At 59.8% G+C, this 23,345-nt stretch overlaps 3 protein-coding genes across 6 annotated transcripts; 1 reads left to right on the top strand and 2 right to left on the bottom strand.

Moving 5' to 3' along the window:
• Window positions 1-387: 387 nt before the first annotated feature.
• LOC125327275 (inner centromere protein) lies at window positions 388-14,318 on the top strand. 3 transcript variants are annotated; one of them, XM_048306654.1, is made up of 18 exons: window positions 388-568; window positions 656-769; window positions 1,317-2,065; window positions 3,430-3,481; window positions 3,629-3,662; window positions 5,092-5,170; window positions 5,623-5,674; window positions 6,172-6,289; window positions 6,372-6,506; window positions 8,391-8,500; window positions 8,851-8,971; window positions 9,656-9,778; window positions 9,972-10,147; window positions 10,417-10,507; window positions 11,013-11,126; window positions 12,244-12,403; window positions 12,844-13,100; window positions 13,259-14,318. In XM_048306654.1, the coding sequence occupies exons 1-17, from the start codon at window positions 396-398 to the stop codon at window positions 13,056-13,058; spliced, it is 2,616 nt and encodes an 871-aa protein (XP_048162611.1). In that variant the 5' UTR covers window positions 388-395; the 3' UTR covers window positions 13,059-13,100; window positions 13,259-14,318. The 3 variants fall into 3 exon arrangements, with proteins under 3 accessions (XP_048162611.1, XP_048162612.1, XP_048162610.1); XM_048306655.1 differs by having other exon boundaries at window positions 11,016-11,126; window positions 12,844-14,318; XM_048306653.1 differs by having other exon boundaries at window positions 12,844-14,318.
• Window positions 14,319-14,652: 334 nt separating this feature from the next.
• VPS51 (VPS51 subunit of GARP complex) lies at window positions 14,653-19,681 on the bottom strand. 2 transcript variants are annotated; one of them, XM_048306671.1, is made up of 10 exons: window positions 19,454-19,681; window positions 18,851-18,980; window positions 18,481-18,627; window positions 18,083-18,299; window positions 17,261-17,990; window positions 16,894-17,112; window positions 16,373-16,594; window positions 16,076-16,197; window positions 15,531-15,618; window positions 14,653-15,199 (listed from the first exon to the last, which is right to left on the bottom strand). In XM_048306671.1, the coding sequence occupies exons 1-10, from the start codon at window positions 19,664-19,666 to the stop codon at window positions 14,939-14,941; spliced, it is 2,349 nt and encodes a 782-aa protein (XP_048162628.1). In that variant the 5' UTR covers window positions 19,667-19,681; the 3' UTR covers window positions 14,653-14,938. The 2 variants fall into 2 exon arrangements, with proteins under 2 accessions (XP_048162628.1, XP_048162629.1); XM_048306672.1 differs by lacking the exon at window positions 19,454-19,681 and adding an exon at window positions 19,188-19,447.
• A 1,517-nt stretch (window positions 19,682-21,198) lies between these two features.
• On the bottom strand, window positions 21,199-23,317 carry BET1L (Bet1 golgi vesicular membrane trafficking protein like). Its single transcript, XM_048306804.1, has 4 exons — window positions 23,257-23,317; window positions 22,521-22,612; window positions 21,784-21,840; window positions 21,199-21,556 (listed from the first exon to the last, which is right to left on the bottom strand). Exons 1-4 carry the CDS (start codon window positions 23,273-23,275, stop codon window positions 21,389-21,391), a joined length of 336 nt encoding a protein of 111 aa, XP_048162761.1. The 5' UTR covers window positions 23,276-23,317; the 3' UTR covers window positions 21,199-21,388.
• Between the last annotated feature and the right edge of the window lie 28 nt (window positions 23,318-23,345).

Below are 23,345 nucleotides of genomic sequence, written 5' to 3'. Positions count from 1 at the left end.
CCGCCACCTCGCCCTCTCACCACACCCTCACAGCACAGCCCTTCCCCTCCCGTCCCACCCCGAGTTTATCCCCGGTCTCCGCCAATCACAGCGCGCATCTCCCAACCTCTGGTCTCTTATTGGTTACAGGGCCCGTCCGTCACCCTCCCAGCTATTAAAGAGACCGGCTATGGGCCCGCCTCCCCAAGCCCCGCCTTCCGAGCTGAGTCCTCCAGGAGCATAGAGACGGGCAAGCAGAGCGGCACCGACTGCTAGCCAATGGGAAGGGCGGGCCGTGTGGGGCGGCGGGCGGTGATTGGCTGCCGAGGGGGCAGGCGCTGGTGATTGGCTGCGGCGGGGGGCGGGGCCGCGTTTGAACGGCGTGCCGCGCGCGCGCGGCAGTTGACGCTGAGGCGATGGCCGCGAAGGTGGCCGCGGCGGCGATGGGGCCTGCGGCGGCCGCGGCGCGTTCGCTGGAGCTGCCCGCGGAGTGCGACCGGCGTCTGGCCCAGTTCCTGCAGCACGTGGACGAGACCGATATGGTGTGGCTGGATGAGATCTATGAGGAGGCCGTCCGGATGTTTGTCAGGTACCCGCGTCCCGCTCCCCCCTGGGCCCCGGCCCGTACCGGCCGCCCTCCGCGCTGATCCCGTCTTGATCTCCCCTTCCTCTCTAGCAACTACAGCGAGGAGCTGGAGCTGATGCCCAAGACGCCGTCGCAGAAGAAACGGCAGCGGAGGAAGCGGCTGTCGGCCCTGCAGGAAGAGGAGCAGGAGCCCGGCAGGAAGCGGTGAGGGGCGGCGGGAGCGGGGATCGGGGAGCCCCGTTCGGGACGGGCCGCGGAAAGCGGGAGCGCAGAGGGTGTCCGCGGGGCCTGGAGAACGGAGGGAGCCCGTGGGAGGCTGAGCAGACCTGCTGCCAAGGGTTCGGGGGAACAGTCCCCTGCACGGAGCGTGTCCTGGCGATCCTCTCTCCTTTGTCAGTGCGAGTTCCCCTTCCTTCGTCCCGCGCGACCCCCTGGTGTTAAAGGTCCGGTCAGGCCGTGTGCCTGGGGCACTCTCGGCCGAAAAACATTGGATTTTGATTCTCACGAGAAGTGCTTTTGTTTGTTGCCTGGTTCTATGTCCCCGTGTCTCTGTCTATTATCTTTCTTCTTCAAAGTCATTTAAACTTAATTTATTCCATAATTTAATTACTGTCTGCATTAGCTGCTTTGTGCAGCTCTGTGTCTCCTGGGCCCGTCCCAGGTGTTTTGGCTCTGCTCCCGTGCGTGCACGGAAGGAGTCGGGGCTGTTCCCGACTCCTGTTCCCATCTAACGCACTGTTGCTGTGATCAGACTCTCCAGGAGGAGGAACAGCAGCCTCAAACTGGTGCCTTCTGTGCGAGCTTCTCAGCGACTCCGGAACAAAGAAAACCTGGAACTCAGCAGGACCGAGGCCAAAGAAAGCTCTCCACCCCAGCGTGTGACACGGTCCCGGGCTGCAGCCTCTGCCAGCAGCTCCAAGGTGGTTCCTGAGACGCCTCCTCCCCAGCAGGCAGCAGGGAAGGACAAGGATCCCTGCGTGGAAGCTGACCACATTGGTGCTACAGTGCCCCTCCGGAGGAGCGGAACAGAGCCGGCAGAGCTGCTCCCCACGAGCTCAGGGAATGGCTCTCCCGAGGAACACGGTGCTCCCACATCGCCGCTGGTGCCCATGGCCCCTGAGCTGGCGGTGCCCTGTACCCCCGAGGCCAGGCAGGCTGTGCCCGAGCTGCAGACTGCGAAGGCAGCCAACGTCACCATCACCCTGAGCATGGAGGCTGGGCTGGAGGAGGGGGACGGCTCCCTGCAGGAGCACGGCCACACCGAGGAGCCCTGCCAGCCCCCGAGGGACAGCCCGGGGACTCCGACCGGCGCCCGGCTCAGCCGCCGCTCCGTGCGCCGCAGCCTGATGGGGAAAGCCTCGCTGAGCCGCAGAACCTCCCTGGCAGAGAAATACTCCCTGGCCAGCAAGAGGGAGAGCATGATCCGGACATCCATCGCCAGGGCAGCGGGCAGGAAGAAGGCGGCTCGGAAGAGATCCGTGTCTTGCAGCTCTGTGGATGGTGAGTTGGGGTGCCGTGGGGGGGTTCTGCCGCTTTCTGCTGCTGAGGAAAGCAGAGTGCTGGGGCTGGGTACCTGCTCTGGGGGTAGCAGCTGAGCTTCCCGGGCTAGACAGGCTGCAGTCCCTCATGGAAGTTCTCCCTGGCTTTCTGGAGCCCCCTGTGAGCAGAGAAACCCAGGTAACTGAATTAATTCAGCCTTGTCAACCACCTGGGAGATCAGCCTCAGTGTCTCCATTTCAATTTAGCTTTAACCATTGCTGATTTGCTGGGAGAAGTCGTTAATCCTGGAATCCCAGGATGGCTTGGGCTGGAGGTACCAGTACCATTATCCCAGGGTGCTCCAAGGCCCATCCAACCTGACCTTGAACACTTCCAGGGTTGGGGCAGGCACAGCTCTGCTCAGCTGGTCTTCCTGGTTTCTGTGGGGACAGCTGGCAAAGCTGAGAAGGGTTTGGGGATCCAAAAGGGCTGATGGATTCTCCCAAAGCCCTGCCTGTTTCCTTCAGTTCCCTTCTCCTTAGCAGCATCTGGCTGCTGGGTCTAGAGTTTGAGAAGGGAATTTCAAGGCTGAGCTTTGTAGATTAAAAGTCTCCCACACTTTTACAGTTGGTGGCAGAGGCAGGTTTAGGGAAGGACAGTCTGGTCTGAACTGCCCGAATTATTAAGCAAACAAGCTGGAGAGGGACTCTTAATCAGGAGCTGGAGTGACAGGACAAGGGGAAATGGGTTCAAACTGAAAAAGGGGAAATTTAGATGGGATATATGGAAGGAATCCTTCCATTTGAGGGAGGCAAGGCCCTGGCACGGGTTGATAGAGCTGTGGCTGCCCCACCCCTGGCAGTGCCCAAGGCCAGGTTGGACAGGGCTTGGAGCAACCTGGGCTAGTGCGAGGTGTCCCTGTTCAAGGCAGGGGCTGGGAGTGGATGATGCTTAAGCTCCCTTCCCACCCCAGCCAGTCTGGGATTGTTGGGTGCTCTGGTTATTCATGGCAGGTTCCGGCTGTGCTGGGGCTTCCGAGCTCAGCGCAGCAGAGCCAGCTGGAATGCTGGCTTGGGAAGCAGCACTCCCACTGTAAATAAGGCTGGCTCTGACTGCTCCTGATGTCCACTCAGGGCCCTGCAGATAAGCCCAAGGCCAAGCCCCGCCCCATTAGTGCTAGCTGGTGGAATATTGCCCTGAACTCATCCATAATTGACAAGTGCTTTCCTGAGCCGGAACCGCCGGGCGCGTTCCTGCAGTGCCACCTGCGTGTGCTCCCCAGGGCAGGACAGGCCCCTCTGCAGTGTCTGCAGGCCCTTGTCCCAGCAGATCCTTGGCCTGCACCCCAGCCTCACAGCTCAGGTGTGTTCTTTCCTCTCCCACAGTCTCCAGCTCCGTAAGTGTGCCAGAGGATGAGGAAACAGTTGTCAAAGCTGGGTGAGAATGCTTTCACTTATTTATTTATCCTCACTACCCTCCTTGCAGGACCTTTTCACTGCCATTCTTGGCGTAAAACCCAAGTGGCTTCCCAGTTTCCTCAGTGTTGTTAAGCACAGCCCCTTTTGTCTTTCGTTTTTTTTCTAGGCCTCCTCCTGGATCCTCCACCCCCTCCAAGCTGGTAAGACTTGGGCAGGGATTAAAAGCATTTGTGTCTGTGTGGATTTGGGAGGGAAACGTGTGGAATACACCTTAGTGGGAAACTTGGGAGCTCTGGCTGTGGATTGCCAGACCTTGTAACCTGTCCCATAGCAGCGAGTGGGGAAGGCACAGAACATCTGGCTCAGAGGTGCGTGAGCCCATCCACAGCCTCTGTGGTTCTGGTACTCGGACTAGCGAAAGTCTCAATCACAACATTCCAGAACCAGCAAAACCAAAACCAGCAAAGTTTTCTCTGGGAAATGGGCACGTGTGACCCATGGCTTTGGGTGCAGGTGGAGGTGTTCTGTCAGAAGGGTGTGACAGTCTCGGATGCTTTCCAAGATTCTCTGACTAAAACATGGCCTTTCCTCTGTCACTTTCCTAAATCTGTTGAACTTGTTGCACACCACCCTGAGCCTGACCTCGGGGTTGAGTCCTGCTTGGCTCTTCCTTCTTAACCTCTTGCTAGAGATCATTGTGTGAAGATTCAGTGCCCAATCTCTACAGATAAAAAAACCTTATAGTTCAGGGGAGTTTGGTTCAGCTGGTGGCGTGGTTTGCACACCGTATTTTTAAAGCTTCTTTTGGCCTTTTGGTCAGTCCTGCAGGTAATTCAACACTTGTTAGTTTGGACACAGGCAGAAATTTGTGAATATTATTCAGGTCAACACCTTTCCCTCCACAATCCTCGCCGAGGAAGTAATCCCAGGATCATGTCAGTGTTTTGTCCAGAATAAATTTCAATGAGCACAGCCTGAATTAATGGGGAAGAGCAGTGACCTGAAGCGCTTGTGAAGACAAGGAGAGCTGTTACAGCTGTGCAGAAACTCAAAAAAAAGTCAGTTTTTCTGGGCCCTGCAGAAGGAATTGGGGAGGATGAATTCTCCATCAATGCCTTTTCTTCTCTTCCCAGCGCAGCACTGTGAAGTGCTGACCGGGAGGTAATGCTGGTGCTGCTAGCAGGGAGCAATTCCAGAACCACAGCCCATTATCCCAGCGGAGCACGCCCCAGCCTAAGTGCAGAGGCAGCGAGCAGCGCTGGGTATCCCATAACAAACAGATAAATCATGGGAATGAGCCATTTGCCCGCTGTCTCCAGGCTCCCCGTTCGTCACTGCTCAGGGAAATGGGCACGCTGGCTCTGGCCAGCGCTCCGGCAGCGCAGATTTACAGCTTGGAAGGCTCCTGCCTTAATGGTTGATGAGCTGGTTGAGCTGAAGCAGCGCAGATGCTCGTGTTTGTCTGCGCCTCTCCTGATGATGCAGCATCCAGGGCTTTGCCAAGAGGGGCTCTGGCATTCCCTGGTAACGCCGCTGACCCTTCCCGTGTTGGAACCACGCCACCATCTGAACCAGGAACGGGCCGTTTCCATGTGCAGTTGTCCTGAGACCCCTCTGCTTTTCCCACAGGATTGCCAAAGCCCTCGGATGTCCCTTCGCTCCCACACAGTCAGCAAACACGGGCAGCCCCAGGAGCCGAGCAGCAGTGGTAATTCCGGAGGGCTTTGGGGCAGCACTTAGGGAAGCTATCGTTTTGGGAGGCTGGTTGGGAAGCTGGAAAGATTGACTGGTTAATTTGAGAGCTCAGTTGGAAAGATTAATTAATGTTTGATGAGCAGGGATTTGTTTCAGACAATTAGCAGTGAGAAAACTCTGTGCTGGAGTTGTTTCCATCCTGGCAAGCACATGGAGATGGATATAATGAGGCTGGAGGGTTGTGGGAGGCCCAGTTGAGCACTGTTGCTGAAGCTGTGCAGAACCCAGACAGCTTTGTCTGGAGTTTCCAGGTGGGAGCGGTGCCATGAGAGCCAGGTGCTGCCGTGCCCACTCACGCAGGTGGTTTTGCTGTTCAGTGAGCTGCAATGTCCCTTCTCTGCTGTCAAACCCGTGTTGGAGGGGATTTTTCCTGCTAGAACTCACTGTGTAACTGTTCTCTTTCAGAAAACAACTTAAATAAGAACGGAGGGACCCTGGATCCACCCCAGAGTGCCAGGTATATCCTGGTTGGAAGTGTCTTGGGCGGGCTGTGGTTCTGTTCCAAACAGGTTCAGTGCTGGGACGTTGTTCACTGGCCTCAGCGTTTGTGACCCTGAAATTTCTGCAAATAAGTTTTCCCTGCCTCCACGATTCTATGATTTAATTTGTATTTTCTATTGCATTAGGGTTTTATTTATTGGCCAACTGTGCGTGCACAATCTTAGAATTACAGACTGGTTTGGGATGGAAGGGACATTAAAGCCCATCCAGTCCCACCCCTGCCATGGCAGGGACACCTTCCACTGTCCCAGGCTGCTCCAGCCCCAATGTCCAGCCTGGCCTTGGACACTGCCAGGGATCCAGGGGCAGCCACAGCTGCTCTGGGCACCCTGTGCCAGGGCCTGGCCACGCTGGAGTCTCTCTTAAGCCCAGGATAGTTTATGGCCCTTTCCAGCCCTGGCTTGGAGGCAGGAGGAGGATTTGCCCGGTGTGATGGGCTGTGCTGTCTCACAGGAGGAAGCCGAGCTACAAGAGAGCAGTGGACGAGCGCTACGACCACCAGCAGGCAGAGGAGGGGGGGCTGTCTCCTCTCAGGAGGAAGACCCCATCCCCAGTCCTCCCAGCCAGCAGGGTGAGGTCCTTGTAACCCTGGAATGCCTCACCAAGACCCTTTTTTACTCAGCCCCGCTCACACTTTGCTGTTCCTCCCACAGGTGGTGCGCCCGTTCAAAACGTTCCTGCACACCGTGCAGAAGAACCAGCTCCTCATGACACCGAGCTCTGTGGGGAGGACCGGAGTCATAAAATCTTTCATCAGGTACAACACCCCTGTCCAGGCTGATCCCAAGGTAAGAGGGGGCTCTGCTCTCAGCCAGTACGCGGTGGTTTGATTAAGTGCCTAACTTAAAGCGCAGGCGTGAAAGGAGCTTTGCAACCCATTTGAAGCTATGTGACTTGAAGAGGTCTGTTTACTCTTGAATAAATAAAATTGGGGTTAGTCAGCTTCCTGAAGAATTCCAGTTTTAACTCCAGGCTTTATTCCTGCATCGTTCCCCTGTGCTATTGGCAAGTAACAGTCAGAGATGAAAACTGGGAAACAGAAGTCAAGGGGATTGTGAATGTTGAGTTGTATTGATAACTGAAGCCTGTAGGTCCCAGGTCTCCTTCCTAGGACTTTTCTCATGATTGAGATTGAGTAAATACCTCTTAAATCCAAACCTTGGAGGTTTTCCAAACCCTTGAGGCAGGAGGAAACATGAGGCTGTCCTGGATGTGGGGCCAGTCAGACAGCTGCTGGTGTCCAAATCGAGCAGGCATCAGTCTCACTGATGGATCCTGTTGGGACCAGCAGCACACCTTGGCTGGCTGCAGGCAGGTGCTTCTGCAGTACCCCAGGGAGCTTTCCAACCAAGCCCCTGGTTTTCCAAGCCCGGAGCAGTTTGGGAGGGAGGGATTTGAGAGCTGGTTCTAGGCAAGGGTGTAGCTTCCTGGATTCACTCAGAGCCGTGCTGGAAGCCGTGTGCCAAGCAGGAATTGCTCATACTCCTGATACCCAACAACTCACCTGCAAAGCAGGCAGCTCTAGGGCTGGTTTTTCCTTGCAGGAGAGCTGAGAGGGAGAAAGGGGAGGGCAGGATGCAGGGATTGGTATTCCTGCATCTAGCAGCCTAATGGCAGAGCTTCCTAGAGCCGTGTTCAGAGGCTGCCTGTGCTCCAGCAGGTCGGGGAAGGCCGTTGGGAAACAGTGAAGGATTCCAGCTTCAGTCTCGCTGGGCCCCTGCTGATGTTAGTGTCAGTACTACAGAGGAGTTAATAGGATGAGAAAAGAGTCTTGTGGCTAGGGAGTGCTTCCTCTGCTGCTGTCAGTTCGTGGAATGTTTCAGGTTTCATTCCAGTGCAGGCAGCTCCCCCTCGGGAGTTTTTCCATGTGGGAGCTAAACATAACTAAATAGCAGCAGAGCAATAAGATGTAGTTGTTAGTTTTATATTAACCAGTTTGGATGCTGACAGCACCAAGCATTCCCAGCATGGAGCCCAGTGTAAGGGATTCCCTCGGACAATGCCCATGCTGACCTGTGGGTTTGTGCTGAGACCAGGCCTGCTTTGGCATGGAGTGGGTTGATGTTAATCCATTTGCTGTGCCTGCAGTGGTGGCTGGATCTCGCTCCCCTGGCTGACAGTGTGCCTAGGCTGGGTCAGGAGAACGAGGAGAAAGCCCCCGTTTCTGGCTGGCACATGGAGCTGGCTGCGTGCCGGAGCAGGCTGGGCACTCTCGGAGCGCTCGTGGTTCACCACCAGATCGAGCCTCGTGGGAGGCGCAGGCGCCAGCAGGAGCTCAAGGTGTTTCCTGGAGCACCATCTGTCCCCGTGCTCGCCGCAGGAAGCGGGAGCCGTGCCAGGCATTAGCGCTGCTTGGTGGCTCCTTTGCACCAAGAGAAGGCACGGGGCTGGCTGCCTGCAGTCCCTGAGGATGCTGCCTGGGCTTCCAGAGCTGATGCTCCTGTTTGAGCACCCCGGCTTCTCCTCCTGCTCCCTGAGATTCACAGCGGTGTTTTCCTTTCGTATGTCCATGTGTGACCAGGTCACAGGCTGCCTGAGCCCTGCTCCAGGGCTGTCACCATCCCACATTCCTGCTGCAGCTCCTTGCTGTCACCTCTGGGCCCTTGCGCAGAGCAGGTGGGGTGGGAAGGAGCCCTGGCCAGTGGGTGCAATCACACTTCAATTCCCCTCAGGAAAAGGAGAGGCAGAAGCTGGAGACTCTGCGGAAGAAGCAAGAAGCCGAGCAGCTGAGAAGGCAAAAGCTGGAGGAGGAGAAGAAACGGCGACTCGGAGAGGCAAAGCTGTGAGTAGATGTGGTCACGCTGCTCTTGGCACCTGTAGGTTCCTGCATCCAGGTGTTTTATCTTGCAGGGACTGTGCAAGCAGCAGAAATTCCTGTGGGCACAGGCACAAGTGTTTATCCTTGGGGTATCTCTGGAATGCTGATACAAAGCTTTGACTGTCCTCGCTGCCCACTGCTGCAGCTTTTTTGTCTTGAGTCCTCCCTTTCTGACGGAGCTTAAACGTGGCTGGTGCTTAAATGAATGGGGAATTTGGGCCACTGAATTTCCTGCTGTGTCTCTTTGGCCTTGTGCTGAGCTGGGGGGAGCTCACCTGGCTGGAACACGAGGGTGAGCTGGGCTGTGTCCTCAGGAAGCGCGAGGAGCGGCTGCGCAAGGTGCTGCAAGCCCGGGAGCGGGCGGAGGAGATGGAGAAGGAGAGGAAGAGGAGGATCAAAGAGAAGATTGCGCTGTTCGATGAGAAGACCGAGAAGGTACAGCCCCTGCAGAGCTTGTTGGGGACAATCAGGAGTCACTGAGGCAGCTGGTAGGGCACAAATGTGCCCTCTGGGAAGAGACTGCTTGGGTTTTAGAGGCTGAACCAAAGAGTAGTCGAATAAGGAAGTTTCCAGAGCCTTGGTGATCCTGAGGGACAGCCTTTGTCTGGATACAGCACGTGGCAGATGAACCTCTGTTTTTCCATAATCACGAATCTAAATGGGATTTATTAATGCTCTGGTAGATGGGAGAAGGACTTGCAGTAGATAAAGGCGGCCTAATGGCCCCAAGGCTTTATCTGGTGCTTCTCACATCTGAGTAATAGCTGGACAGGGGAAAGCAAACATCCTTCATCCAGAGCCTTCCTCAGATCCCCGACTTCCAGGCAATTTGTGCAGTGGCCTAGTGGTCATTTGTCTGCTTTAATTATCCCCAGCTGCCTGTCTGATTGCACGGCTCTGAGATTATATTCCAATGGCTTTGTGGGACTGGACGTGCAAACCGCAGGATGGGGTCAGCTCTGCCTGTGAGGATGTAAAACAAGGTCACTGCCCTAAATATGACCTTTTTAAAATAGAGCACAGGCCTCCTTGGTTGCTGGGGGAAAAGGAGGGAGGGTTTGCCCTGTGAGATGTCCTGCTGTGCTGTCCTACCTGAGACTGGGTCTGTGTGTGCTCCAGGTGCGGGAGGAAAGGCTGGCAGAGGAGAAGATCAAGAAGAGAGTGGCCGCCAGGAAGATGGAGGAAGCTGAGGCCCGGCGCAGACAAGAGGAGGAGGCCAGGAGACAAAGAGCTCTGCAGCAGGTGTGTGTGCAGGCCTGCTGTGTCCCACAGGCAGAACTGGGCAGGGGATGCACCTGCCTTGGGCACTGGGGATTTACCCCCAAAGTGTTTCCCTGCCATGTAGCAATGGGGCTTTGGGTCAAGCAAGGGGTTCCTGGTGCTGTCCCCTGGAGCCTTCTCCTGTCAGGCGAGTAACTCCTGCCTGGGCTTGCAGGCGGAGGAGGAGGAACGGCGGCACAGGGAGCTGATGCAGAAGAAGAGGGAAGAGGAGCAGGAGCGTGCTCAGAAGATCGCTGAGCAGAGGCAGGCGGAGCAGGAGCAGGAGAGACAATTGGCTGCAGAGAGAGAACTGGAGAGGAAGAGGGAGCAGGAGCGGATCCAGGCGGAGAAGTAAGGCGAAATCCCCATTTATGTGCCAAATTCTGTGCTGGGATTGAAACGCAGCTGGAGCAGAGGGCAGGAGTGGAAGGCTGGTGCAGCAGGAAGCTGCTGTGACCTGGCAGCACAGCTCTGCACTGTCGCTGGTGCCGAGCTGCCAAGGAGGAACTCTGGGCTCAGGGATGTCAGGAGCGTGGTGGGGAGTGCCTGAAGAGCTGGGAGGGAGGGAGGGAGGGCCCTGGTGTGGTTCTGGCAGTGAGGGCCTGTGCTGTGGTCCCCAGGCTCCGGGAGCAGCAGGAGAAGGCTGCCCGCCTGCAGAAGGAAGCAGCGGATGCTAAGGAGCGGCTCCGCAGGGAGATGGAGAAGAAGGAGGTAAGTGGTTGATTTTGGGGAGGGATAGAGCCACCCAGTCTGGCCACAGCAGCTCTTGCTGTTGGAGCAGGTCAGTGGGGACGCTGTGGGGAGCCCTGAGGAGCTGCTGTGGCACTTCTGAGAAGGAAGTTGGACCTGGTTACAGTATCGTGGGCAGACTAAACTAAAAATGCTGTTTGCTAGTCTAGAAAGAGGCCAAGATCAGTAGCACAGACTTCTGCAGATGGTCAGCTTGTTTCTGGCTTTTATAGCCCCAAGATAAAGTCAGCAGCAAGTTTTCCAAGGCGGGAGGCCCTGGCTTTGTCAGGGAAAGGCAGCTGATGCTCTGGCATGGGGGTCGGTGGGTTTGTGCCCCTCTGAGGAGGCCGCACCACGTCCCAGGCGCTCCTCAGCAGCACGAGGAACAGCTGTAATGAGGTGCTTGGGTGTTTGGCCTGTCACAAGGGTGGATGGCTGGGCTGGCAGTGTAGTCCCTAAGGGTAATCCTGTGGGTGTCTCTTGGCAGCAGGAGCAGCAGATGCTGGCGGAGAAGAAGAGGCAGGAGGAAGAGCAGAAGAAACTGTTAGAGGAGCAAAAGGCCAAAGACAGTGCCCAGGCACTGCTCCTGGAGAACAAGGAGGTAACTGGGGATGGCTCCTTAGAGGTGACAGCAGAGTTCAGTCCCGGCACTGACACACTCCAACCTCGGGCAGCTCCCCCCTCTGCTTTTATCTGCCTTTCCAGTAACACAGGGATTCTGTAAATCCTGGTTGTCTGGGGTTGGCTCCACGAATGTTTCAATGACGGGGGGAAGGGAAGCAGGAGGGATTGGACAGGGGTTCTGGCTGTGGGTAAGACAGCAGCTGTTGGAGCTGTCTTAAGTGCCTCTTAAGTTAGCGGAAAGACCTCAGGGGCAGAAAGTGCTGCAAGTTTTATTTGGGGTCAAATTTGGGAAGAGCCACAAGGTGGCGGCAGAGCCTGTGGAACGGTGGTGCTTTGGCACGGGAGAATCCTGCGGGTGTGCATTCGTGTCCTGGACACTGGCAACGAACACGTGGCTCTTGGCTCCGTGCAAAGCTCCGAATCTTAATCTTTAGGTGTAGAACCAGTGGATGGGAGTTAATGTCACTGGACACAAAGCCATGAAGGGGGTCTCTGGTGGGGAAGGACAACTGTGTCCAGCTCTCCAGAGACTCATTTCCTGACTGAAAATTGAATTTCTACTGAAAATTTCCAGCTGAAAAAACGGAAATCCGTAGTTGTAGGTTTTGTCCTGCTCTTACACTTCCCGCCCGTGCCGCTCCCATTAGCGTGAGCTCAATCTGGTTGAGCTGGTGGGCAGGTTCTCTGTACAGCAATTAGCAGTTTTGTATCATTAATCAAGCCCCGAAGTTGGGTTGCAGAGTGTTTAGAGCATGTGACTCTGCTCCAGCGACATAAAACCTCCAGTTAACCTTGCCTTGGTTGGAGTGGAGCTCCGTTCTATTAGAGCTGTTAGATTAATCTATCGCTGTGTGCTCATGCCACAGATGGCAAATTAATCAGCCTAATTAAACAGGAGAAGGCCATGCACAGCCATCATCGGGTCACAGCTTTGGAACTTGGGTCAAGCTCTCAGGTCCCAGCTTGAGAACTGCCAGACTCAGGGTTTGCTATGAGGTGACAGAGCAGGAGGTGGGGACGAGCTGGTCCTGCTGCACCTTGGGGCCTGCTGGTGCTGCTGCATCCAGCACCTGTGGAATGTGTTTCCCTTCTAGAATTCCCCTGCCTGCAACTCGTACGAGATGACTCCGCAGAACAGGAAGGAATTCAAGCTGCCTGTGACAAGCTCGAACGACTACGGGATGGACCTGAACAGCGACGACTCGACGGATGACGAGAGCCAGCCGCGCAAGCCTGTCCCTGCCTGGGCCACAGGTATGTGGGGGGGGGGGGGGGGGGAACACGGGTGTCCAGGACCCCCAGCAGACTGTGGGACCTGCTGTGGGGCTTTGCCCAGTTCCTCCTGCCTGGAGGAGTCAAAAGTACTCCAGCATGGAAGGGGTACTTCTGTGTCCAAGACTGGACAGGGGCTTGGAGCAGCCCGGTCTAGTGGAAGGTGTGCCTGCCCGTGGCAAGGGGCTGGAACTGCATGAGTTTCAAAATCTCTTTCAGTCCAGACTGTTCCATGAGTCTATGTGGAACGTGGAATCCTCCTCCACCACTTGGGGGTCTTGTCACAACGTGATGGGGGACAAATACACTGCTGAGCTGCCTTGGAGCGATGAGAGATGAGCAGAGCGGGACACGCGGCACGCAACAGCCTACACGGCGATCCCAGTTAACAAAATTAACGCAGCCCTCGTCTGTTCCCGCAGGGCACCAGCTCAGCCAGGCTGTGATCCGGCAGTACTACAACCCCCCCGACGTGGACGCGCTGTTTGGGGCCATCCCCAGCCCCAGGCTGGAGCACATCTTCTACAAGAGCAAACCCCGCTACTTCAAGCGCACCAGCTCGGCCGTGTGGCACTCCCCACCCACCGTGGGGGCCAAGCCGGCCCTGGGGCTGCCCTGTGGCCTCAAGAAGCCCTGAGGTGAGCGCTGGTGTGCAGCAGCTGTGCCTTCCTGTCTCCAGGTGAGGAAGGAGTCACTCTTCACTTTAAGTATTTAGGTTCTAGCGTTGAATAAATGGCAGCTTTTCCTGGGTTTCCTGCGCCTCGGTTTGCGGGGCTGGTGTCTGTCAGGCCAAGCCACGAGGTGCTGCCCTGTGAAGTGCCTCTCTCTTACCCTTAGCTTGCAGCTGGCGTGGACTCAGACCTTTGGCGGGTGAGGGGTGTCACTGAAGCTGTGGGATCCCCCCTCCCCGCCCCACAGGCCTGGCAGTACCTGCCGCCAGCTGTACGTCTGTGCTGCCCGCGAGGCCAGGGACAGCCAGGCACCACTGCACCAGGGCACAGTCCGGCCTGCTCCGCCGCTCTTCTCAGGAAGGTGTGCCCAGGTGTGCTCTTCATCTCCTGCAATCCCACAGGGATTCATCGCTCTGTTTCCCACCTGCGTGGTGGTGTCCATCAGCCGGGCATGGCTGATGTTGGCACAGCTGGAACAAGGCGGGAACACGCCGAGGGTCTCAGTGACCACAGGTGTGACCATGTCCCTGAGGAGCCACAGGTGTGTGAGCCAGCTCTAGGCCTCGATAGGAGAAACTCTGCAAGGGTTCTGGCAGACTTCTTTTGTTTCTCAGTGAAAATTCCATCTGTGAGGCCAGATGGGATTGAGAGGATGTTTTTAACCGTAATCCCCCTTGTTCACCCTTGGCTGTGGCTCAGCATCAGCTCGCTGTCTCTCGGCCTGTTTAGCACTTCCTGTTCAGTGAGCCGCTGTTAACCGGACTCTGGCCAACCCGATTTCATCGAACCAAAAACTCCAGCTCAGCCTTCCCATTCCAGGAGCCCGTGGTGGTTTAGTCATTCCTTCTGCACCCACCCAGCCCAGTCCTGTAAAACCCCTGTAGAGACTTTGCTCTGTGCGAGGCGACGTGATCCTGTCTGCGTGTCTGTAGCCAATGCGCTGTTTGCCAGCAAATGTTCTTCAAAAGATGTGTGTTTTGTATTTAAATGCACTGGTGTCTGTATTCTGGGGCTGCTCTGAATGTCCAGGTCTGTATCTGTGGAGTGTCTGTGCTTCTGGGGTTGCTCTGTAGATCCAGGTCTGGCTCTTGCTGTCTGTACCCATGGAGTGCCGGTGCTTCCGTGGCTGTCCTGTGCATCCAGGTCTGTATCCGTGCGACCGCGATTTCTTGTACAAAAGCTTCTGACCTGGCCAAACACTGTTGGATAAAGTGAGTTTTACCTTCTCTGGGCTCCTTGCAGCTTTTTGTTAGTGGAAATTGAGGGTTTGGAGTCTGCCCCTTTTGTGCCGATTCCTTGAGGCAGGAGCGTCCTGTCTGGGGAGAACTTCTGACTTCCAATGGAAAATCTGTGTCCTGGGGGTTCCCCAGCACTCTGTAGCACCCATGGGGGCTTTTGGTGCCTGATTTTTAAGGTTTGGGGTCCTCATGTCTGTGGGTCCATTGGGGACATCACTCAGTGCCCAGCCCCTGTCCCTGTGCTGTCACCCTGGCTGCAGGTGGGACCCCCCTGCGTGCAGGGCCAGCTGCCGCCCCCCGGGCACAGACAGGGACACAACACTCAATTCACACATAATTTATTAGTGACAAAGGGGCTGTCTCCAGGCGAAAGGGGATGTCACCAAGGTGGGGGATGACACTGTGTCACTGGGGTGGGGAGGCAATGGGGAAGGAGGGTTTGAGCAACATGGTGGGACTCAGCGTGGGGACAAGGTGTCCTCGTGTGCTGCCATGCTGGGAAGGACACACAAAGCATCCTCACGTACGTGCAGGGACTCACAGGGTGCAGGTCTGCTGTCCCCAGAGGTGTAACAGGCCCCAGGCGTGGCACGTCCCTGTCCCTCACGCTAGCCGCGCTCGCAGATGAGCTCGACGACGCTGTGCTCCATGGGGACGGGGTCGAGGCAGCGGTGGGCGGCGCTGGCGGCCACCTCGTCCAGCAGCCCCTGCACCACGCGCTCGTCGGAGGCGAAGCGCCACAGGTAGAGCTGCAGGTAGTGCCCGTCCACCTGCACCTGCTGCAGCCCGAAGCGCCCCAGCGTGCGCAGCCGCACGCACTCCAGCAGCGTCTTCAGGCTGATCTTGATGATGCCCGTCAGCACCGACACCTGCGTGAGGGGACAGCGGCAACACGTGGCACACGGGCACGGGGAGCACATGGCATGTGGGGACCCCTGTCCTGGCTGCCACTCCCCAGGAACTCCTGAGCATGGGGACGTGTGGCACAAGGACACCCTTGGCCTGGTCGCTACACAGATCCCCATCTCCTGCCAGAGTCTGATACCGAGGACAGGGAACACCGGGGACACCCCTGTCCTGGTCACCAGCTCCCAAGGACCCCCCCGAGCCCTGACACCAGGGACAAGTGGCACTGGGAAGGTGGGCAGTTTGGGGCCTCTGGGGATGTTTAGGGACATGGTGGTGTCCCCTTGACCTCACCTTGTTGAACTCAACAGGGCTGAAGATGTCGATGCGCTCAGAGAAGAGCTTCTGGATGTTGCTGAGCAGGTGGGTGTCCATGGGGGCACTGAGGGCATGGACACAGGGACAGTCAGGGACTTGATAGAGCCAGGGATGTGAGGACAGGGACACAGGGACCGTTAGGGGCCATGGAGACGGTCAGAGGATGCAGGGATGGTTTGGGGACAGAAAGGCAGGGGAACGTGAGGATGGTCCTAGGACATGGAGGGACGAGACAACTGAGGGACACAAGGGCCATGGGGATTACCGGGGGATTCTGGGGCAGTTGTAAAGAACACAGGGATGGTTGGGACAAACAGGGACAGTCTGGGAACAGGGGGGCAGCTAAGGGCTGTCAAGATTGTGTGAGGATATTGGGACAGTCTGGGATCATGAAGAGGATGACTGGGAAGATGCAGTGGATACTGCAGGAGTGACAAGGAGCCCAGGGCTGCTGGGGTGGCCCGCGCAGTGACACAGGGAGCCTGGGGCTGCCAGGGTGACCCAGGGGTGGCGGGGCTGACCTGGGGGTGTAGCTGGGGGCGTAGCGGCCGGGCGCCCGCGAGCTGCTGTAGACGGAGAAGGCGCGTCGGCTGGAATCGCTGCTCTGCGCCCGCCTCACCCCCTCCTCGAAGAGCTGCCCCACCTGTGTGTGGCACCACAGCCTCAGCACCCAAAACCCCCTCCAAGGACCCCCCAAACCACCCAGCATCCCTCTAAGTCTTTGCGACCCTCCCAAACCCTTCCCAAAGGGCCGCTCTGGGATCTTGGGCAAACCCCCTGGAGCCCTCCAGGGGTGCCCGCCCTGCCGGCAGCCCCACCTGGACGTCGATGGCGGTGATGTCCTCCACCACGCGCTTCATGACGGCGCGCACGTTGCGGGGCTCGACGGTGCCCAGCCAGTCGCGCGTCTCGACGCTCTTGCGCAGCATCTGCGCCACGGCCGCGCCCTGCACCTGCACGTAGTGGTCCAGCAGCCGCTGCGCCGCCGCCCGCGCCTCCGCACACAACGCTGGCCCCGGTGTCACCGCCAGCCCCGAGTCCTGGGGGACACACACCGCTAGGGACAGCCCCGCGCCTCCCCTGCGGCGGCGCTGGCCCTGCTGGTGGTACGGGGGGCGTGGGGAGGTGTGGGGATGCCACCCCGCCCACGACTCCACATCTGATGTCCTGGGGGCACGCGGACGGACGGGTGCGGCACTCTGGGCCACCCTGCCTGCAGCAGCATCGCTGCTCCTCTCACGTGTACTTGGGGCTCCAGGGGCTCTTGGGGCCATGCAAAACCCCCCTGAACATCTCTGAGGGACATTCAGGATCCCCTTAGGGCCACTTAGGGGCTCACCTGGGGCGGGAACTGCTCGTCGGTGAGGGTGAGGATGTAGCCGATGGTAGAGTTCTCATAGTCCAGGCAGAGGCGGGCGAGGAGCAGCAGCAGGGCTGGGGGGGCAGCGGGAGCTCCCCGCTCAGCCGGGCCGTCAGCGAAGCCACGGGCGGTGCGGCACAGCCAGCGCACGAAGGCCACCACCAGTCCCTCACGCACTGCTGTCACACAGAACTCCCCCTGTGCCACAAACGGGGGGGGGGGTCACACCCCAAACTGCCCCTGTACGGGCTCCAAACCTCCCTGTGCCACCCCCAGATTGCTGCAGTGACCCCAAACTGCCCCAGCCCCCTCAGCCTGTCCCGCGCCCCGCCCCGCGGTGCCCCACCTTGAAGTAGGGCAGGCTGGCGAAGGCGACATCCCTGGCGGTGAAGAGCTGCACGTAGGCCAGCACGGCCTTGAGCTGGCCCAGCACGGAGGCGGCCAGTGTGGCCAGAAGGTCGGGCAGGCCGGGCCCCTCTTTGCCAGGGGGCCGGGGGGCAGCCAGCGCCTGGCGCACGTCGCCCAGGCAGCCGAGGAAGAAGGTCTGCAGGGCGCGCAGGTAGCGGTCGACGCGCTCGCGGGCGGCTCGGGCCACCAGGGCGGCGGCGGCGGCGGCGCCCGCGGGCAGCAGCTCGAGCAGGGCGCGCAGCCGGCGGTGGAAGCGGTCGAGCGCCCGCACCAGCAGGGACGTGTCGCCCAGGCCGCGCTCCAGCGCCAGCCGCCGCTCCAGCAGCGCGAAGTAGCGGGCGGCCAGCGCGGCGGCGAAGGGCTCCAGGCGCCCCGCGTCCCCGCCGAACAGCGCGCGGTACGAGCCGGCCAGCTGGCACAGCGTGCCCACGAAGGCCGAGCTGCCGCGGTCCACGAAGTCCAGGATGTCGGAGGCGGGCGGTGGCGGCGTGGTGGCCGCGCCCGAGGGGTCGGCCACGGGCAGCTCGGCCTCCAGCGCCGCCAGCTCGGCCTCGAGGCGCGCGCCCGCCTGGCTCAGGAACTCCTCGCTCAGCTCCTCGGCCGGCTCCTCCAGCTGCAGCAGCATCTCCACGCACTCGGTGAGCTCCTTGGGGTCCAGCGTCTCCTCCCTGGTGGGTGGGAGGGTCCGGGGTTAACCGTGGCACGGCAGAGAACAGGGAATAAGCAATAGAAGTCATCAGCAGGCTCCAGGGTGACGCACCGGAGGCGTGTGCGGAGGCGCTGGGCCAGCTCGGCCATGATGGCGTGGCTCTCGTCCTCGATGGCGCGGAAGGAGGGCAGGTGGCGGTAGTGGCGCAGCACGGCGCGGGCGCGGGCGTGGCAGCGCAGGGCCCGCGCGGGCTCCGTGCCCGCCCAGCGCCGCAGCCGCCCCGGCACCTCCACCAGCGCCTGCAGCTTCCGCAGCAGCGCCTGCACCCCTGCAGGGACAGGGGGTCAGGCACGGGGGAGACAAAGGGAGCAGGACAAGACGGGGGGTGGCACCAGCTGCTGGGTCTGCCCCCCATGTGGGACACCCACCTGCTGGGTCTGCCCCTGCACCCCACATGCCCCACCCCCACAGATCCCCCTGGATCTCCCCTGGACGGCCCCGCTCCGTACCGGCCAGCTGGGCGCCGCGGCGGTGCCGGTCCTGCAGCGCGGCGCTGACGCGGGCGCTCGAGGCGCTGATGGCTGCCATGTTGGCCGCCAGGTCGTCCATCTCCGCCTCCATGTGCCGGAAATCCACCTTCATCTTCCGGATGGTGTCTGGGGAACACGAGCCAAGCGCCGAGTCCCTCGGCTGCCCGGGACGCCCCCGGCCCGCCCAGGGCTACCAGACCACAGCCACAACCCCCAGAGAAGGCTGGTTACCGCAGCGGGGTGAGCCGCCGCGCTCCCCAGGGCAGCTTCCCAGCGCTGCCAGAGTGAACAGCCCCGAGCTCCCACCTCCCGCTGCTGCCATCGGCAGGATCCAGAGGGAACGGCTCACCGGTGGCGGAGATAAACTTGTTGTAGTTCTCGTAGAGCAGGGTCTGCATGTCGCTGTCCAGGGCGCGGATCTCCCGCCCCAGCGCGGCCTCGCGGGCCAGGAGCTGCCCCAGGGGACACTCACTGCGCACCTGGGGGGACGACGGGTGCACATCTGCCTCTGGCCCCCTCCCCTGCCCCCTAACTGAGATCATCAGCTGCCCTCCGGGATCCCAACCTGCGCCCCCGGATTCCTCCTGGGATACGGCAGTGCTCCCCAAGAGCCTCCCCCCGCCCTCCAGGGATCCCCCCGCAGTGCCAACTGGCCCCGACCCAGCTGCTCTGGAGCACCCCGGTACCATTCCCGTAGGATCCTACAGGCTCCCCACAAGAGCATATCCATAGGGATGCCCGACCAGGCCCTTTCTGGGGTGCCCTCGGGACACTGGAGCTCCCAAGGTTCTGGGGACCCTGGGGACCGGCCCCGCCGGGGTCGGGGGCATCCACCGGGATCCCTCGCGACGCGGCCCCGCGGGGACCTCCCGGCGCCCATCGGGGTCCCCGGAGCCGCCTCCGAAGTGGGGGTGCCCGCGGGAGAGGTTTCCTGGGGAGGATCAAAGGTCACCTTGGTCATGAACACCTCCGGGTCGAAGTGGGGCCCGTTGATGTCGGTGGGGTCCGGGGCGGCCTCAGCCGCCTCGGCAGTGGACGGGCCATAGTAGCGCTGGAGCGGCCCGTGGGGACGCCGCCACCCGCCGCCGCCGGTGCTTCCGCCGGTGGCCTCGGGGCTGCCCCCGGCCCCGCTCCCGGCTCCGCTCCCCGCTGTCACCGCCGCCATCGCGCCGCCGCTTCCGCCCCGGCGCCGCTTCCGGCTCCTCCGCGCGTCACTTCCGGCGCGACGCCGGTTGCCATGGCGACGGGGAGAGCGGCGCCGGACGTGGCGAGGCCCGGTTACCGTCCCCGGGCCTTCCCCGTGTCCCCGTGAGTCCCCGCTGCCCCGGTGCATCCCCATGCTCATCTCCCCAAGACACCGGGTGGGGACCTGGGGACACCCCCCACCCCACGCGAGGGCCCTGCTCCAGCCCTGAGGTGACGCCGGAATTGGGCTGTGAGGCCGCAGGTACAGCCAGGTGATCGACCTTGCGCCTCGCACAAGGAACAAACATTTGGGCTAAAAGGTCTAAAATCAGCTTTATTTACAGCAGGAAAGGCAAAACAAACCCCGCCAGGGTGAGGGTCAGGCTGCTCCAGCGGCCTTCCGTCCAGAGTCACCTGCTCCAGGAATCACAGGTCATCGATTCTTTCCAAGGGAAAGAGCCCAGAGCTGCCACGTTGCACCAGGGAAGTTCCTGCTGCCTCCTTTCTCCTCCCCAAACGTGGAAAAGAACACACCTAATCCAGCCAGGGTGTGTTCCGTGAGCGGGCCGGTACGTGGGACAACATTCCCGTTGTAGCTGTGGACCTGAGTTAGCCCCAGGGCAAAGGAATTCCCAGTGGGAATGGGGAGAAGGCAAAGGAACACCAGCCATCCATGAAGACGGTTTGCTGGGGAGCCTAAACCAGAGGCAGAGGAATGGCTGAGCCCTGGTTGCTACAGGAAGGGAAATGCAAATAAGCAAAGACCCCCCCAAGGCAAGGCAGGCGTTCCTTTCGTACCTTCTAAATCCATAAACCAATCAGCAAATCCCTCCTTGATTGCCCCCACCCCCGACAGCACTGCAGGGGGAATTCCACCTCACCTCAGGCTCTGCTTTATTGGCACAACACATCCCCAAAGCGCTCTAAAACCAGGCTGCCACAGTAACCACAACCAGCTGGACCTTCTGCCACCAGATTCCTTTACCCCGGTTTGGTGACCTCCCCGGCACGCGCGTGGGAAGCTTCTGGAGGGTTCCATGCACGGGCTAACCCACGTGGCTACGGACCGTGGCCCTCCCTCCCACAGGCTCCAGCCCGGTTTGCCCACAAGGATGACGCAGACAACCGAGCCAGGACTTAACCCTGCTCCTCTGCAGCTCCTTCTTGCCACGATCTGACCCAGCCCAGGCCCAGATCCATTGCTAATTCCACCTGAAAGCAGCACAGGTCTCCTCTCAGCCCAGGGATACGGTCTGCAAGTCTCAGGGAAACGGAGAGCAGCCAAAGGAATGTAAGTCACACCCCAGTACTCCCAAATCCCACAGATCAGCATCCTAAATCCTACAGCTTGCACAGCTCAGCTGGGCTATGGAGCATCCACCACCAGTGCCCGGATTCGTCGGCTCCTGGTCTCGACGAGGGCGGCGATGCGGCCGTGGTCCTTAGAAACAGCCCACAAGGCAGGAGGTCACGGCCTGAGCCACGACCCCAAAATCACGGCAGACGTGAAGATCCCTTTGGAGCCAAACTTGTTTTGGAAGAGCTGTCTGGGCCCTGCTGGAGCGACAACGAGGAGCTGGAGGGAGGAAGAGTCGCTCGGAAGGCGGAGGCGTGGCTGGAGGCTCCTCTGGAAACGCGCGGACAGGTCTGTGGGTGGCGGGGTCTGGCCTGGGACACCCTGGGACGCCCTCCCAGGCCGGGCTCAGGTCCCTGCCCGGGACACCAGGTAGTAGAGGATGAAGAAGATGAGGACGAGCGCCACGGAGACGGCGAGGAGCAGCCGGCGGTTGTCGCGGCCGGAGCGCGCCATGCCGGAGAAGCGCTTCACGCTGCCCGTCAGCAGCCCCGTCACGCTCAGGAAATCCGAGTCCTGGCGGGAAAGCACACGCTGCAGGCATTGCAGAGCCACGGGACATCCCGAACGGGAGGGACTCACAGGGATGAGCCAGCCCGACTCCAGGCCCCGCACAGGACGCCCCTACAAGCCCCGATTGGGCTGATTTAGGGCTTCTCCCTTCAGGGCCTTTGCCATCCCACCTCTCACCCCGATCCCTGATTGGCACAGAAAGCCCCGTGCCCCGTTTCCCAGGTCCTTACCATGCCATCCAGGTAGTGGTTCTGTTCCTCAGCATCCTTGTCGATATCCAGAGCCAGCTGCAGGGCAAGGCAGGAAATGGGCATTAATGAGCTTTTAATGTCCAGAGGACCTCTAAAATCTGAAATGCAAATTATTCAAACAAGCTGCTGCTTTCCCAGCTGCAACAGACACACAGGGCCTTGTCTGGTGCAGGAACAAGGAAAATGATTCGCATTTCCCCGTCAGGCAGATGAACTTTTCCAGCTCTGAAAACAAAGCCTGACTGTCTAAATCTGTCAGGTAAAGGACAGGGGAGTTTAAGCCCTGGGACACAATGGCAGGAATTCAGTCTGCCCTTTTACACGGTGAGTCAATGACTTCTTTCACGGTTTGCACTAAATTTTTAATAGTAATTTAGAGCTTAAAGCTCTGAATCAGAGTGTTTGATGCCAGTAAGAGCAACCCAGCTTTAAGAACCCTTGCACAGAGACACAGGTATCTCCCCAAATTAATCTACCTGCCTTTTCTTGGTGAATTTTTCCCCAAGGAGGTGAGCTTAGGAGGTGATCAAGGCCAGGTCAGACAGGGGCTTGGAGCAACCTGGTCTGGTGGATAGGTGTCCCTGCCCATGGCAGAGGGGTGGGACCGGATGAGCCTTAAGGCCCTTTCCCACCCAAGCCTTTCCAAGGTTCTGCGATCCCCTGCAGGACCCCCAGGTAACCGGAGCCTCGACGCCTGATGTCACCTCGGCACTCACCGACTTCAGCCTGGTGACCTTGCTGGCCAGGCTGTCGGCCATCCGCTTGTTCTCCACATCCAGCAGGTCCTCCATGGCGCTCGGGCTCTGCCCTGGGGAGAAGGAGGAGGAGCACACGTGTCCCTGCCCTGCCACAGCACGGGTCTGTTCCCATCACAGCCCCTCCCGGCACGGTTCGCGCCGCGGAACCCTCTGAAAGTGTGACCAAAACACCGCCGACTCTCCCCAAAGAGGCCAGGGCAAGAAGCCAGACTTGCACCCCGAACTGGCAGCACGGCCCAGCAGCGGCTCGGGGCCTCGGCGCCCGGGGAGATCCGCGGGGGAGGTTTGGGTGGCACACGGCACAGCCGGGCCCCTCGCCCCTCGCCCGTGTTGGGGTCTGTCGGCATCGCCCCCGCTGCGGGGCTCCGGGGGTGAGGAGCGCCGGGGCCGTCAGGGGTTATGGGGGCAGCTGGGGGCTCCAGGGGCTGCTTAGGGCTTATGGGGCTTCAGGAGGACAATTAAGGGCTTAGGGGGGGCAATTAAGGGTTGGGGGGGTGCAGCTGAGGATCCCAAAAAGGGCGCAGGGCGGCAATTGTGGGTTACGGGGGTGCGATTCCGGGGCTATAGGGGGGAAATCGGGGCACTGCAAGAGGCCCCGTGGGGTTCAGTAGGATCGGGGCTCCTCCTCCCTCTGAGCCCCTCCAGCCCCTTCTGCCCCCCAAACCTGTCCCCGTGGCTGTCGCTGTCCCCTCACCTCGGCCCCGCTCCGCCATGGCCGCCCCGGCCCGGCCCGCCCCGCCCCGCCCCGCCGGGCGGAGCCGCCACGAAATGTCCGCCCGCTCT

This window comes from Corvus hawaiiensis, chromosome 6, assembly GCF_020740725.1.
Source record: "Corvus hawaiiensis isolate bCorHaw1 chromosome 6, bCorHaw1.pri.cur, whole genome shotgun sequence".
Classification (NCBI taxonomy): Eukaryota; Metazoa; Chordata; class Aves; order Passeriformes; family Corvidae; genus Corvus; species Corvus hawaiiensis.
Note: the sequence above shows the minus strand (reverse complement) of the source record. Positions and strands in the feature narration are given on the sequence as shown.